Source organism: Dasypus novemcinctus, chromosome 10, assembly GCF_030445035.2.
Source record: "Dasypus novemcinctus isolate mDasNov1 chromosome 10, mDasNov1.1.hap2, whole genome shotgun sequence".
NCBI lineage: Eukaryota > Metazoa > Chordata > Mammalia > Cingulata > Dasypodidae > Dasypus > Dasypus novemcinctus.
The window spans coordinates 11,454,500-11,469,244 of NC_080682.1; the positions used below are offsets into that span (position 1 = coordinate 11,454,500).

At 50.4% G+C, this 14,745-nt stretch overlaps 1 protein-coding gene across 1 annotated transcript; it reads right to left on the reverse strand.

Moving 5' to 3' along the window:
* Positions 1-2,721: 2,721 nt before the first annotated feature.
* Positions 2,722-14,527, reverse strand: LOC101413401 (solute carrier family 22 member 6). Its single transcript, XM_058306184.2, has 11 exons — positions 14,221-14,527; positions 13,672-13,795; positions 13,422-13,537; positions 12,190-12,404; positions 11,944-12,052; positions 6,556-6,759; positions 6,162-6,246; positions 5,251-5,491; positions 5,006-5,114; positions 3,304-3,507; positions 2,722-2,996 (listed from the first exon to the last, which is right to left on the reverse strand). Exons 1-11 carry the CDS (start codon positions 14,385-14,387, stop codon positions 2,906-2,908), a joined length of 1,665 nt encoding a protein of 554 aa, XP_058162167.1. The 5' UTR covers positions 14,388-14,527; the 3' UTR covers positions 2,722-2,905.
* Between the last annotated feature and the right edge of the window lie 218 nt (positions 14,528-14,745).

Consider the following 14,745-nt stretch of genomic DNA (forward strand, 5'->3'; position numbering starts at 1 on the left):
AAGTAATGCTTTTATCCCAAAGACTGGTATTTTGGGAAAACCAGTGATCCTTGATCCTGTGCTCTTTAACACATGGCATCCTCTCCTGGCCTCTCCCTTCCCTCCCAAGTTCTGTTGACCTTCAGTTTCTTGCTTCCTGTGGCTCTCTGCTTATAGAGGACTCTGGTAATAGGATTAAGACTCATTGAGGGGTGGGGGTGGGTAAACAAATAAATAAATCTAAAAAATAGTAAGACACTGGGGGAATAAATGGAAGAAAATGACACTGCACATATAGAATGACAATGTTACGGTGAGGAAAGTCAAAATGTCAAAAAAAAGATTTTTTCTTTTAATATTTTTTCAATATTTTTAATATCCCAATTTTTAAAAATATTTTATTTTTACCTTTTATTAATTATTAATTAATAATAATTATTAATTAATTATTCTGTATTATCCTTCCTGTCTATAAAACTACCATTATTTCATTTTCTTATTAATTGTATGTGACTATTTTGTTGGCTTCATTTTTGAAGAGGTTTTAGATTGCAGAAGGGTTACAACAGTGGCAGGGGAGAATCATTGGTGTAGGGTGTCAGTGAGTGGGGATACATGGGAGGAAGGTCACCCAGGTATACACAGAAGGAATATAAATGTGTTCAAATGTTCATGTGGCATGTCCATGTTGGGTGGAAATTCACACAATAACCAAAAGAATATCAACTTTCCACCCAGGGGAGCTCTGCCACATTTTCTAATGGAACAAGAACGCCTCAAGTGCAAGGACAATGACTTGTGAAGGACTCTTGATATTGATGACTATGTTTATGAGCCTTTACTCTTGAAATGGAAACAGCCATTTCAAGTGATGCAGGGTGTCTATGAGTTACCTACCAGGAGCTTCCTTGTTGCTCAAATGTGGCCTCTCTCTAAGCTGAACTCAGTATGTAAAGGCAATAACTTCCCCCCAGTGTGGGACATAACTCCCTGGAATGAGTCTCCCTGGCACTGAGGGATTGCTACCAAGTATCAAAAAGCAATGTATCTGGGGGGAAAAGGACCTTGACCAAAAGAGGGGAAAGCTAAAGACAACTGAGTTTGTATGGCTAAGAGACTTCAAAGTGAGTCAGGAGGCCATCCCTGAGGTAGTGCTTATGCACATCTCAAAAGAATCTCATTGACAGCCAAAGTAGATACTACCCCAAATAGCAAGTCTCCTCTGGGATATGGAGACATCCAGACACTATAGTCAGGGCAGATACCTCAGGAATTTGGCCCTTTGCTAGTGGGCCCTAATCTGGTATTTATGCTCCCCAGAGTGATAGAGTTAGACTCACCAGTGGTTTCCCTATGCGTGACTCTTCTGTCCTTATATTTGAGCCTATAATTAGTACTAGAGTTGGTAGGGTGTACATCCAAGAAACTTAAATCTTTGGGCTGTCCATGTCCCAGCTAAGCCCTGAATCTCAACGAAGTTGCAACACCTACTCTCCAGTTCAATGGACTCACCCAGGACAACTAACGGGGAGGAGATGATGGACAAACAACACACCAAGGAACCAAGAGTGCCTACAACTGCAAGCAAGAGTCCCATCCATTGGATGTATGGGATCAAAGCCTCCCTCAATTAAGGGTGGAGTGGGCACCATCATCCCAGAGTCCTCAGGATTGGGAAATGAACTATGAACTAAAATAAGCTTACAAATATTCTACTATAGACTTATTGTGATTCTATCAATGGAAGAAATATCATTGTTGTGGAAGCAGTGACCCATGGATGTTCTGGCACTAGGGATAGAGAAAAACAGGTGTAATGGGGGGAATTTTCAGAACTTGGGAATCCTCCTCACTGACATTACAATGATAGATACAGGCCTTTATATATCCAGCCATAACCTACAGAGTCAAGTGGGAGAGAGTGTAAACTACAATGTAAACTATAATCCATGCCGTGTAGCAATGCTCCAAAACGTGTTTAACAATTGTAATGAATGTACCACACTGATGAAAGATGTTGCTAATGTGGGAAAATGTGGGAGGTGTGGGGAGCAGAGCATATGGGAATCCCCTATATATTTTCTGCAACATTTATGTAATTGAAGTATCTTTTAAAAAATAAAAAAGTGGAAGAAAAAAAAAAGACACATTCTGATTGAGGTGGGCCACACGTCAACTAAAGAAACCTCATCTAAAGTTCCTCCTTATAATGGACTCACACCCACACGAATGGATCAGGTTTAAGAACATGTTTTTTGGGGGTACATGCTGCCAAACCACCTCACTGAATAATCAAAAAATCTTGAAAAAGAAGAACAAAGTTGGAAGTCTCACACTTCCCAATTTCAAAACTAATTACAAAGCTGCAGAAATCAAAAGAGTGGCACAAACCTTCTCTCTTCCTGGGCAAGCAATGGTGGAGGCCAAGGGATGGTGAGTTTGGGACTTCATTTCACTCTTCACTGCTCCAGAAGGGGCCAGTTAGAGCTCCTCTTACACAGGCTTCTATTTCTTACTATTAAATTGGTTTCCTTTTTCATCCAAAATTTGGAATTCCCCAGATAGTCACACTGTAGAAGCCAAATATGAACTCTAAGATTTTAAGTATCTTAACTGGGAGAAAAAATCTAGTTCTGAACCAGCTTCAATCAGCAGGACACCTGTCCCACCCTTTCCTCTGAGTCAGAGAGCTAGCCCACGTGCAGCAGCTGTTGTATTTGCGCCAAGGGTGACACGGGGAGATCTGCACCCAGTCAGACCTTTAATGATGTGGTCTAGGTGGGGTCTCTCCGAGGACGGGCCCTGTGGAGGTTCTTCCCTGAACCGCAGCTGCCACGCTTGGCCACCACCCACCCTTCCCCCTTGTGATGGCGCAGACCCTGTGGGACCCTCCCTCCCCGAGAGTCGGTGAGTCCCCGTCCCCGTCTCAGAGTCCACTCTTCTCTGGTGCTGAGGCCTGGAGCGGGACCATCTGCTTCTGCTGCTCCTGTTGCAGTCGCTTCTGTTTCCCTCTCCTCCTGGGGGCAGGAGAGTGCAGCCCTGGGTGCGTGCCCTCTAGGCCAGGCTGGAAAGGGGGCTCCAGGGGACTCTCCACTCGGCTGTGCTCAGCCACCCACTCTCTGTCCGGGAGACTCAACCAATCGGGGAAGCAGAGAAGAAAGAGTCCCGGCCTGGAAGAGGGGGCCCGGGTTTGAGTTTGAACCCCACCCCAGCCGGGGTGTGGGACGTGGGCTAAGGTCCTGCTCCTCTCTGGGCCTCAGGATCCTTTTCTCCCCAAGAGAAAGGGCGAGGCTCTGCTCCTGGGGCTCTGAGGGCTGCGCTCACCTGTCCTTCAGGTCCTGCACGGTGTCGGGCAGTGGCTGGTTCAGGGTCTCCGGCAGGAGGGCGGTGGCAGCACTGGCGGCCACAGGGACGGCGCCGAAGATAAAGAGAGGCAGGGCAGAGTAGAGCTCGGCAGTCATGCTCACCAGGGGGCTCACGATGCTGCCCACCCGGGCCATCGTGCTGCCCATGCCCAGGCCAGTCTGCCTGCCGGGCCGTAGGGGTGGGTGTCGGTCAGACGTCTGGCACGAGTGCTGAGGTGCTGGCCACGCCCCAAGCCAGGGCAGCCCAGGCCCGGCCCAGGACACCCCCAGGTGTCTCCTCGTTTCCGATCTGGTTGGCAAACCAATGTGGGACTGGGTTTGGCAATTATTTAAAAAAGGCAAGTTGGGAAGGGCTCTGGCCAGGGCCTCAGGAGACCCAGGATGGAATTTTTCCTCTGCCCTTAAATCGCTGTGTGACCTTGGGCTAGTCTTTTTCCCTGTCTGGGCCTTATTTTCTGTTGCTGTCAAATGAAACAGTTGGGTTAGACCAATGGTTCTTAAACCACCTGGGGCCTTTTTGAGTTCCGGGTGGCGCAGACTCACACAGACCTGTTGGATTAGAAGCCCCAGGGGAAGGGCCCTGGAATCTGCACGTTAAGCCTGCTTTCCTTGAGGGCAGTGGTTAGAAACATTGACTAGGGAAACAGACTGCTTGGGTAAAGCCTGGCCTCACCACTCCCTAGCTGTTTAACCTCGGGCAAGTCACTTAACCTCTCTGAGCCTCAGGGTTCTCATTTGTAAAATGGAAGTCATTATTGTACCTTCCTAAAAGGCTTGTTTTGAGGATAAAATAAGTAGTATTTGTAAAAAGTTTCAAGTGGACCCAGCACATAGTAAGTGCTCTATACTTTTATTCTCCCCCTGAAACCCCATAAGGACACAGAAGAGTGAGCTCTCCAGGCTCTCATCCCAAGTAGCTTCAGAAAGCCTGACCATTCTTTGACATCTAATGTTTTACCTTTTTTTAAAAAAAAAATTTTTTAGGAGGTACTGGCAATTGTAATGGGACCTCATAAATGGGAAGTAGTTGCTCAACCACTGAGCTACACCTGCTTCCTTAGTGTTTTATCTTATGCTAAAGTGAATTTTGCATTCCATTTTAAAAATAGGCACATGTTTCTTGTTAAAAATAGGCACAAAAATAGGAATTATTGCAAAAATTCCTCCCCTGCTGCCCCATCTTGGCAGTCCAAAAGGCAGTGCTATGCTTATCCATCTCTCTGGCATACTATCAAGTGCCACCATTTTTAAGTGTGGTTCCTGTGATAGGAAATTACTTTCATGTTTTGGTCTGTGGTTTCAGATGTACCACTTGGAATTTAGATTTGGCGGCAGCTTCTAGCCTGTGCTTTGGAGATCCAGTGGGGCACTTCAATCCACTGCCTCTGAAATGTGTTGTCTTGGCTTCATACCCTGCCGCAGTTGGTGATTCCTTTGGAGACCTTCTTCTAGGGTCAGGTAGGGCTTAGAGGGCAGCCAAACATGGGTCAGCTACGCAGTCACCCATAGAGTGTGTATAGAGTGCTTACTCTAGCCTTAGACTGACGGGTGCTGGGGGAGGGCCTTTGGGCTGGGGCATACTGGACTGTGCTCTGGTCTGACCTGTGTGCAGAGGAATGTCTTGCATCAAGATCTTCCCACCCCACCAGGCCTCCACTCACCGGATCATCGTGGGATACAGCTCCCCAGTGTACAAGAAGATGCAGTTGAAGGAGGCAGCGAGGCAGCCCTTCCCCAGCACAGCAAGGGCGGTTCGAACGATGGAGTAGTCTAGAGAAAAAGGAGGGGGAGGGGGACCGATGGAGCTGGGGAGTGGGGGAGGCAATGGCCTCTCCTCTCTTCTGTGAATTGGGCCGTGTCTGCAGATGGGGCCAAGGGTGAGTGGCCGAGGTGCTCAGATGCTCACCCTTAGGTACCACCCCATTGGCCAGGATGCAGATGCCCACCAGCAGCAGTGAGGCCATCTGGGCAGGTCGGCGGCCCAGGAAGTTGATGACAAGGAAGCCCACGAACTTGGCAGGCAGGTCCACGGCACCAAAGATCACCTGGATTAGGTAGATGCTGACCCCAAAGTTCTGCAGGTCCATGACCAGCCCGTAGTAGGCAAAGCTGGTGGCAAACCTAGTGGGGAGGGGAGTGTGGGATTTGTTAGGGGAGGTTTATGGGGGTGGGTCCTCATTCAGAGGAGGGCCCAGCTGTACTGGGTGCTGGAGGAGCTGGACACTCGGCCGAGCTTAATAGTCCTTCAGTTTTTTAGTATCTGGTTTAAATATTGGGGCAGTCCTCTTGTACCCCAGATTTCTCAATCTTTTGAGAACTAGTGATTCCAGTGTCTTAGGAAAACGTCACCTAGTGTTTATGTTGGGTTTGCATAATTTTAGTCTTTATCTTATTTATCTAAGTGAGGCCGAGGGAGGGCGGGTGAATATCCAAGACAGGTCTTCAGGATCCAGGTGCTGGGAGAGGCCAGAGCGACAGGGACCTGTCCATGGTCCTGGAATGAGTGTCACATTCCTCAAGCTGCTAGGAGCCAACAAAAGGAAGCTCAGGCCACTGGATAGAATCAGAAATGAGGGTAAATAACCCCAGTTGGAAGTAAAGAATTGATTGGCAAGATCCTGCTTTCTCACCATGCTTCTCTCACCTGGCGTGGGGTGGGGCTCGATCTGATGATGGGAAGAGGGCGGGCCCTGTGGAGGTGCTTCCCTGAACCGCAGCTGCCACGCTTGGCCACCACCCACCCTTCCCCCTTGTGATGGCGCAGACCCTGTGGGACCCTCCCTCCCCGAGGGCCGGTGAGTCCCCGTCCCCCTCTCAGAGTCCACTCTTCTCTGGTGCTGAGGCCTGGAGCGGGACCATCTGCTTCTGCTGCTCCTGTTGCAGTCGCTTCTGTTTCCCTCTCCTCCTGGGGGCAGGAGAGTGCAGCCCTGGGTGCGTGGCCTCCAGGCCAGGCTGGAAGGGGGGCTCCAGGGGACTCTCCACTCGGCTGTGCCCAGCCACCCGCTCTCTGTCCGGGATACTCAGCCAATCAGGGAAGCAGGGAGGAAAGAGTCCCCGCCTGGAAGAGGGGGCCCGGGTTTGAGTCTCAACCCGGCCCCAGCCGGGGTGTGGGACGTGGGCTAAGGCCCTGCTCCTCTCTGGGCCTCAGGATCCTTTTCTGCCCAAGAGAAGGGCGAGGCCCTGCTCCGGGGGCTCTGAGGGCTGCGCTCACCTGTCCTTCAGGTCCTGCACGGTGTCGGGCAGTGGCTGGTTCAGGGTCTCCGGCAGGAGGGCGGTGGCAGCACTGGCGGCCACAGGGACGGCGCCGAAGATAAAGAGAGGCAGGGCGGAGTAGAGCTCGGCAGTCATGCTCACCAGGGGGCTCACGATGCTGCCCACCCGGGCCATCGTGCTGCCCATGCCCAGGCCCGTCTGCCTGCGGGGCCGTAGGGGTGGGTGTCGGTCAGACGTCTGGCACGAGTGCTGAGGTGCTGGCCACGCCCCAAGCCAGGGCAGCCCAGGCCCGGCCCAGGACACCCCCAGGTGTCTCCTCGGTTTCCGATCTAGTTGGCAAACCAACGTGGGACTGGGTTTGGCAATTATGTAAAAAAGGCAAGTTGGGAAGAACTCTGGCCAGGGCTTCGGGAGACCCAGGATGGAATTTTTCCTCTGCCCTTAAATCGCTGTGTGACCTTGGGCTAGTCTTTTTCCCTGTCTGGGCCTTATTTTCTGTTGCTGTCAAATGAAACAGTTGGGTTAGACCAATGGTTCTCAAACCACCTGGGGCCTTTTTGAGTTCCGGGTGGCCCAGACCACACAGACCTGTTGGATTAGAAGCTCCAGGGGAAGGGTCCTGGAATCTGCATGTTAAGCCTGCTTTCCATGAGGGCAGTGGTTAGAAACATTGACTAGGGAGACAGACTGCTTGGGTAAAGCCTGGCCTCACCACTCCCTAGCTGTTTAACCTCGGGCAAGTCACTTAACCTCTCTGAGTCTCAGGGTTCTCATTTGTAAAATGGAAGTCATAATTGTACCTACCTCAAAGGCTTGTTATGAGGATTAAATAAGTTAGTATTTGTAAAAAGTTTCAAGTAGTGCCCAGCACATAGTAAGTGCTCTATACTTTTATTCTTCCCCTGCAACCCCATAAGGACACAGAAGAGTAACTATGAGCGCTCCAGGCTCCATCCCAAGTAGCTTCAGGAAGCCTGACAGTCCTTTGACATCTAATGTTTTACCTTTTTAAAAAAAATTTTTTTTTAGGAGGTACTGGAGATTGAAACTGGGACCTCATAAATGAGAAGCAGTTGCTCAACCACTGAGCTACACCTGCTCCTTTAATGTATTATCTTAAAAGCTCAAGTGAATTTTGCATCCCATTTTTAAAATAAGCACATGTTTCTTGTTTCTTATTGTAAAAATTCCTCTCCCTCTGCCCCAGCTTGGCATTCTAAGAGGCAGTGTTAGGCTTATCCATCTCTCTGGCATACTATCAAATGTCACCATTTTGTTAATTGTTTTTTCTTAAACACATAGATCACAAAAAACGTTACATTAAAAAATAAAAGAGGTTCCCATAAACTCCCCCGAACCCCCCACTCCTCCACATCAGCAACCTCTTCCATCATTGTGGCACATTCATTGCATTTGATGAATACATTGTAGAGCACTGCAGCACTGCATGGATTATAGTTTACATTGTAGTTTATGCTTTCCTCCAGTATATTCAGTGACTTATGGCAGGATATAGAATGTCCTGCATCTGTCCCTGCAATATCATTTTGGACAACTCCAAGTCCAGAAAATGCCCTCTCCTCACATCTCTTCTTCCCTCTCCCTGCCCTCGGCAACTACCATGGCCACTTTCTCCACATCAATGCTACAGTTTCTTCCATTACAATAGTTCTATAGTAGAATACCAGTAAGTCCACTCTAATCGATATTTTATTCCTCCATCCTGTGGACCCTGGGATGGAGATAGCCACTCCACCTCTATATCGAGAAGGGTCTTAGAACCCACAAGGTTGATGGATGTGATTCTCCTGCTTGCAATTGCAGGCACTCTCGGTTCCCTGGTATGGTGGTTAACCATCTTCACCTCCCGTCAGCTTATCTGGGTAAGTCCAATGAACTGGAGAGTAGGAGTTGCAACTCTGCTGAGGCTCAGGGCCCAGCTGGCACAGGACCAGTCCAGAGAGTCAAGTCTCCTGAGTATACACCAACCCGAGTGTCAACCACTGGTTCAGTAAAAGTGACAGAAGAGGCATGTGTAGAAAAGTCACATCTGAGTCCAACTCCATCACATTCCAGAAAGCAAATTACAAAGTAGGGCCCATTGACAAGGCACTGGACTCCAGAGCCATCTGCCATGACCACAGAACCTGTGTGTCTCTGTAGCCTCAGGAGCACCAGTACCTTGAGTGGCATTTACTTTGGCTGTCTCTGGGATCCTGCTGAGGCATGCATAAGTGCAACCCCTCTGATGACCTCCAGGCTCTTTTTTGAAGACTCTTAGCCATATAAATTCATTTGTCTGTACTATTTCTCCCTTTTATTCAAGATCTTTTTCTAGTTGAATCACCAGCTAGTGATTGGTAGTAATCCCTTGGCACCAGAGAGGCTCATCCCCAGGAGTCATGTCCCACACTGGGGGGAAGGTAGTGCATTTACATGCTGAGTTTGGCTTAGAGAGTGGCCACATTTGAGCAACACGGAGGAAATTTCAGATACACAGGCTTATAGTTAGGAGTATCAAGGGCTCATCATTGGCCCATCCTTCTTCACTGGTCTTAGCCCTTGCACTTGGGGGATTGTTGCCATTCCATTAGGGAATGTAACAGTGCTTCCCTGGCTAGAACTCAGCACTCCCTCAGTTGTTGTTTGTAACTGTAACTACTATGAAAATACCCAATGAATATCTGAACATTTTTATACACCCTATATATATGCCCTGGATAACTCCCTCCCAACCATGTGTCCCTCATCAATAACACCCCACACCAGTGTTCCTCCCCTGCCATAGTTGAACCCCTGTGTGGTCCAAAACTTCTTCAAAAATGAAGCCTCGGGAAACGGACTTTGGCCCAGTGGTTAGGGCGTCCGTCTACCATATGGGAGGTCCGCGGTTCAAACCCCGGGCCTCCTTGACCCGTGTGGAGCTGGCCATGCGCAGTGCTGATGCGCGCAAGGAGTGCTGTGCCATGCAAAGGGTGTCCCCCGCGTGGGGGAGCCCCACGCGCAAGGAGTGCGCCCGTGAGGAGAGCCGCCCAGCGTGAAAAGAAAGAGCAGCCTGCCCAGGAATGGCGCCGCCCACACTTCCCGTGCCGCTGACGACAACAGAAGCGGACAAAGAAACAAGACGCAGCAAATAGACACCAAGAACAGACAACCAGGGGAGGGGGGGAATTAAATAAATAAATACATCTTTAAAAAAAAAAAAAAAAAAATGAAGCCTCATATATTGCCAAATTCAATTAATAGGAAAATGAAATAGTAATGATAGGTTTAAAGATTAGAAATGGAATACATACTAATTTAGAAAAACTAAAATAAAGTAAAAACAAATTGGGGTATTAAAAAAGGAAAAATGTCATAAAACTTTGTTTTTTACATTTTGCCTTTCATTACTGTAATAGATGTTGCCCTGTATGTACAGTGGCAAGGCAATTTCTTTCATTTCTTCCTCATTTCTACATCCATTTTTTTTTTAATTTTTAATTTTGTCTTCGAAAAAGTTTTAGATCACAGTAAAGTCACATATACAATTTGGGAGACTCCCATATATCCAACATCAAACCCTTTTCCCCCTTCCCCAACAATGATCTTTTTACATGTTCATGTTATATTTGCTGCAGCTGATGTACAGATATTGAAACATAGCTACCAAACATGGTTCCATTTTGGTTTACATTATGGTTTATATTTTAGACTGTACAATTTTCTAAATTTTAGTTACATTATGGTTTACATTTTAGCCTATAGACTTTTATACATTTTTGGTGAAATTTAACATGTCTTATATCCATCATTGCATGATCTTGTAGAACACTTCCATTGCCCCCCAGTTACCCTGCTTCCATCTATTCTATTCCTCTCTCCCCCTCTCCTCAGGGCCCACAGTGACAATCAAGCTTCACTGCTTGAAGGTCTAGATTCACAGATACCTGCAACAATGCTGTGGGCTTGACGTAATAGACGGTCCTCCCCCATCGGATATCACCATTTCTCTCGAGAGACACAATTCCTTCTGTTGGAGAACATCACACCTCCCCAGGATGTGGGTACACCTTCCCACTCATTGCGTGGGTCTCCACCCAATGATATAACACACGATGACAAGATGAGCACTCACACACTCCCTAGAAACCTGCCCCTGTGCCACATGCCCCTCCTTAAGCACCTTAAAAAGGTAATCCTTCCTTATTACATTTTCTAAAGAATTTTCTCAACATTATACTTTCAACCACATACCTGACAATCTCCCATGTTCAACTGTTCCCCCAACCCTCCCTCCAATTCCTTGGGCCATCTGACCCAACCTACCAACCCTAGCCCCCCACAAGCCTGCAAAGCCCCACCCAAAGATCCCGATGCCCTTATCCCTTCCCTGTACAAGTACTTCCCTCCACTTTATCACAGATTCACCCATGTAAGCATCAGCTCACAACTTTTCTCCCTCCTCCCCCAATTTCCTGTAAGTCTATCATCCAGGCTCTAGCTCTCTGAGACAGTTTGGTTTGCTTATTTCATATCAGGAAGTCATGTAGTATTTTCCTCCAATGCCTGGCTTGCTTCACTCAACATAAGGTCCTCAAGATTCATCCATGTTATCACATGTGTTTGTACTGTATTACTTCTTATAGCTGAGTAGTATTCCATTGTATGTATACACCACATTTTGTTTATCCATTCATCTGTTGAAGGGCATTTGGGTTGATTCCAACTTTTGGCAATAGTGAAAAATGCCGCTATGAACATTGGTGTGCCTATATCAGTTTGTGGCCTTGTTTTCAGTTCTTCTGGGAATATATCCAGCAATGGAATTGCTGGGTCATTCGGCAAATCTATAGCTAGTTTTTTTGAGAAACTGTCAAACTGTCCTCATTGAATAGCTGGATCCTTCTGCATTCCCACCAGCAGTGGAAGAGTATTCCCATTCTTCCACATCCTCTCCAACATCAAGTGCCACCAATTTTTAGAGTGGTTCCTATGATAGGAAATTACTTTCATGTTTTGATCTGTGGTTTCAGATGTACCACTTGGTTTATAGCTGGAATTTAGATTTGGCGGCAGCTTCTAGCTTGTGCTTTGGAGATCCAGTGGGGCACTTCAATCCACTGCCTCTGAAATGTGTTGTCTTGGCTTCATACCCTTCCTGAGTTGGTGACTCCTTTGGAGACCTTCTTCTAGGGTCAGGTAGGGCTTAGAGGGCAGCCAAACCTGGGTCAGCCACGCAGTCACCCATGGAGTGTGTATAGAGTGCTTACTATGGCCTTAGACTGACGGGTGTTGGGGAAGGGCCTTTGGGCTGGGGCGTACTGGACTGTGCTCTGGGGTCTGACCTGTGTGCAGAGGAATGTCGTGCGTCTAGATCCTCCCACCCCACCAGGCCTCCACTCACCGGATCATCGTGGGATACAGCTCCCCAGTGTACAAGAAGATGCAGTTGAAGGAGGCAGTGAGGCAGCCCTTCCCCAGCACAGCAAGGGCGGTTCGAACGATGGAGTAGTCTAGAGAAAAATGCAAGGGGAGGGGGACCAATGGAGCTGGGAGTAGGGGAGGCAATGGCCTCTCCTCTCTTCTGTGAAGTTGGGCCGTGTCTGCAGATGGGGCCACGGGTGAGTGGCCGAGGTGCTCAGATGCTCACCCTTAGGTACCACCCCATTGGCCAGGATGCAGATGCCCGCCAGCAGGAGTGAGGCCATCTGGGCAGGTCGGCGGCCCAGGAAGTTGATGACAAGGAAGCCCACGAACTTGGCAGGCAGGTCCACGGCACCAAAGATCACCTGGATTAGGTAGATGCTGACCCCAAAGTTCTGCAGGTCCATGACCAGCCCGTAGTAGGCAAAGCTGGTGGCAAACCTAGTGGGGAGGAGAGTGTGGGCTCTGTTAGGGGAGGTTTACGGGGGTGGGTCCTCATTCAGAGGAGGGCCCAGCTGTACTGGGTGCTCTGCTGGAGGAGCTGGACATTCAGCCGAGCTTAATAGTCCTTCAGTTTTTTAGTATCTGGTTTAAATATTGGGGCAGTCCTCTTATACCCCAGATTTCTCAATCTTTTGAGAACTAGTGATTCCAGTGTCTTAGGGAAACGTCACCTAGTGTTTATGTTGGGTTTGCATAATTTTAGTCTTTATCTTATTTATCTAAGTGAGGCCGAGGGAGGGCCGGTGAATATCCAAGGCAGGTCTTCAGGATCCAGGTGCTGGGAGAGGTCAGAGCGACAGGGACCTGTCCATGGTCCTGGAATGAGTGTCACATTCCTCAAGCTGCTAGGAGCCAACAAAAGGAAGCTCAGGCCACTGGATAGAATCAGAAATGAGGGTAAATAACCCCAGTTGGAAGTAAAGAATTGATTGGCAAGATCGTGCTTTCTCACCATGCTTCTCTCACCTGGCGTGGGGTGGGGCTCGATCTGATGATGGGAAGAGGGTTTTGGGGAAAGGAAGCTTTGGGTTTATCTCAGCCTGGCCCAAGTGTACTCTTGGAGATGAGCCTTGGGCACCTTCTCGCCAGGGCCTGTGTTTCTGGAAGGTACCACAAGGCCAATAAGTCTCCAAATGTTTTGCAAGCCAGACTGGTTTCTGCCGCCGTGATGTGACTTGATGGGTGCTGGAGGCCACCACCCTGATGGGGTGGCTCTGTGTCTGAACACGGTTTGTGAAAGGAGGAGAAGATGGGACATTAGACTGACGCCCTGCTCGGGGAATGGGCTGAGCCGGGGCTGCCGTGTGCTGATGCTCCCGCGTCCCCCTGGTCTGGGATCACTGCTGCCTCGGCCACGGCTCGCCCGGCCGCCTCCACTCATTGCATCAGCTCCCTCTCCAACCAGCCTTTCGTCCCTTGGTCTGTCTGTCTGTTAGTCGGTCTGTCTGGGCCTACCACAGCATGGAGAGGCAGAGGAAGAGGCGGCGCAGGGTGGGGCAGCGCAGCAGCTCCAGGGCCGAGGTCCGGCCTTGGCCCGTGGTCAGCTCCTTCTGCAGATTGGCCTGCAGCACCTGCCAGAATGGGCGGCTCAGGGCCTGGCGCTCCAGGGGCCCTTCCCAGCCCAACCCCTCCTCAGGCAGGCCCTGGGGTCCTGGGTCTGGGGGCAGAGCCCTGGGGGGTGTCCCTCGAGGTCTTGGCGCCTCACCTCCATACTCAGCTTGGAGCCCTCTTCCCGCTTCCCGTTGATGCTGGCCACTCTCTGCAGGGCCCTCAGGGTGAGGTCCGGCCTCCCACAGGTCGAGTACCAGCGGGCAGACTCGACGAAGAACCTGGCGCCGGGGTGGGTGGGGGTGGGCCATGGCTGCAGCTCCAGAGGGAGGGGCTGGAGGCAGGGGTGGGTGCCCCACGGGCCTGTGTGGGATTCGGTTTAAGGGTGGGGGCCCAGGGGTGCTACCGATACTCTCTGTCCACAAGACAGCCCCCAGCCTGGCAAAGACCCTTCCCCAACTCTTGGGTGCTGGTAGGGGGAGCAGCGCAGGCAGGCTGGCGATGGGGGAAGCTGGAGAATGGGGTAGCCCGGGGCCAAGCTGCCCCACCCTCCAGCCTCTGTTTCCCTGCCTGTCACCCTGTGGCCTGGCCTGGCTTGACCTATTGACCTTGGCCTTCTCTGTGGGCTGTGGGTCAGGGTGTGCGGTCAGCTCTGAGAGATGTCCTGGGCTCCCGTGGCACCACCTCCCACCCCGGCCCCACTCACCAGGAGTAGATGAAGAAGGCGAAAAAAGGCACGGAGACCAGCAGCCGCAGGTGGCGCCAGTGAGGCACGGCGTAGGCCGCACCGGCCAGCAGGAACTGCCCCAGGCTGTAGGTGTAGCCGGTCAGGGTGCCCACACAGGCCCGGGTGTGGATGGGCATCCACTCCATGTCTAGAAAGGGGGTCGGAACAGGGTGGCACAACTAACAGGGCTGCTGGGCGATGAAGGCCGCGGGGCTGGCCAGGGCCTTCTCCACCCAAACCCTGACCTGCCGAGGCTCAGTGGTAGGGGCGTCCAGCAGGCTGGGCCAGGCTGGGGCCGGGGCCGGGGCGGTCAGTGACCTTTGGTGGAGGTGGGGATGTGCAGGCGGGTTCACAGTCCCCCAGGAACCGTCTCTGCTCCTTAAACCTCCTGTCCCGGCTCGAGCCCCCTCTCCCTTCAGAGGTGTCTAACCGCTCTCCCTCTGAGCCCCTGGGCTCCCCGGCCTGGCCAGACTCCAGCCTTAGTGGCCAGAGCAGCTCGGATGA

Bases quoted from the DNA above. Each gene is read 5' to 3' on its own strand.
- LOC101413401 (XM_058306184.2), bottom strand. From the start codon at position 14,387: ATGGAGTGGATGCCCATCCACACCCGGGCCTGTGTGGGCACCCTGACC. The intron at 12,053-12,189 runs GTGAGCATCTGA...ATTTTTCTCTAG, and splicing joins CAATGGGGTGGTACCTAAGG to ACTACTCCATCGTTCGAACC. The intron at 6,247-6,555 runs GTGAGCGCAGCC...TGCCCCCAGGAG, and splicing joins GTGCAGGACCTGAAGGACAG to GAGAGGGAAACAGAAGCGAC.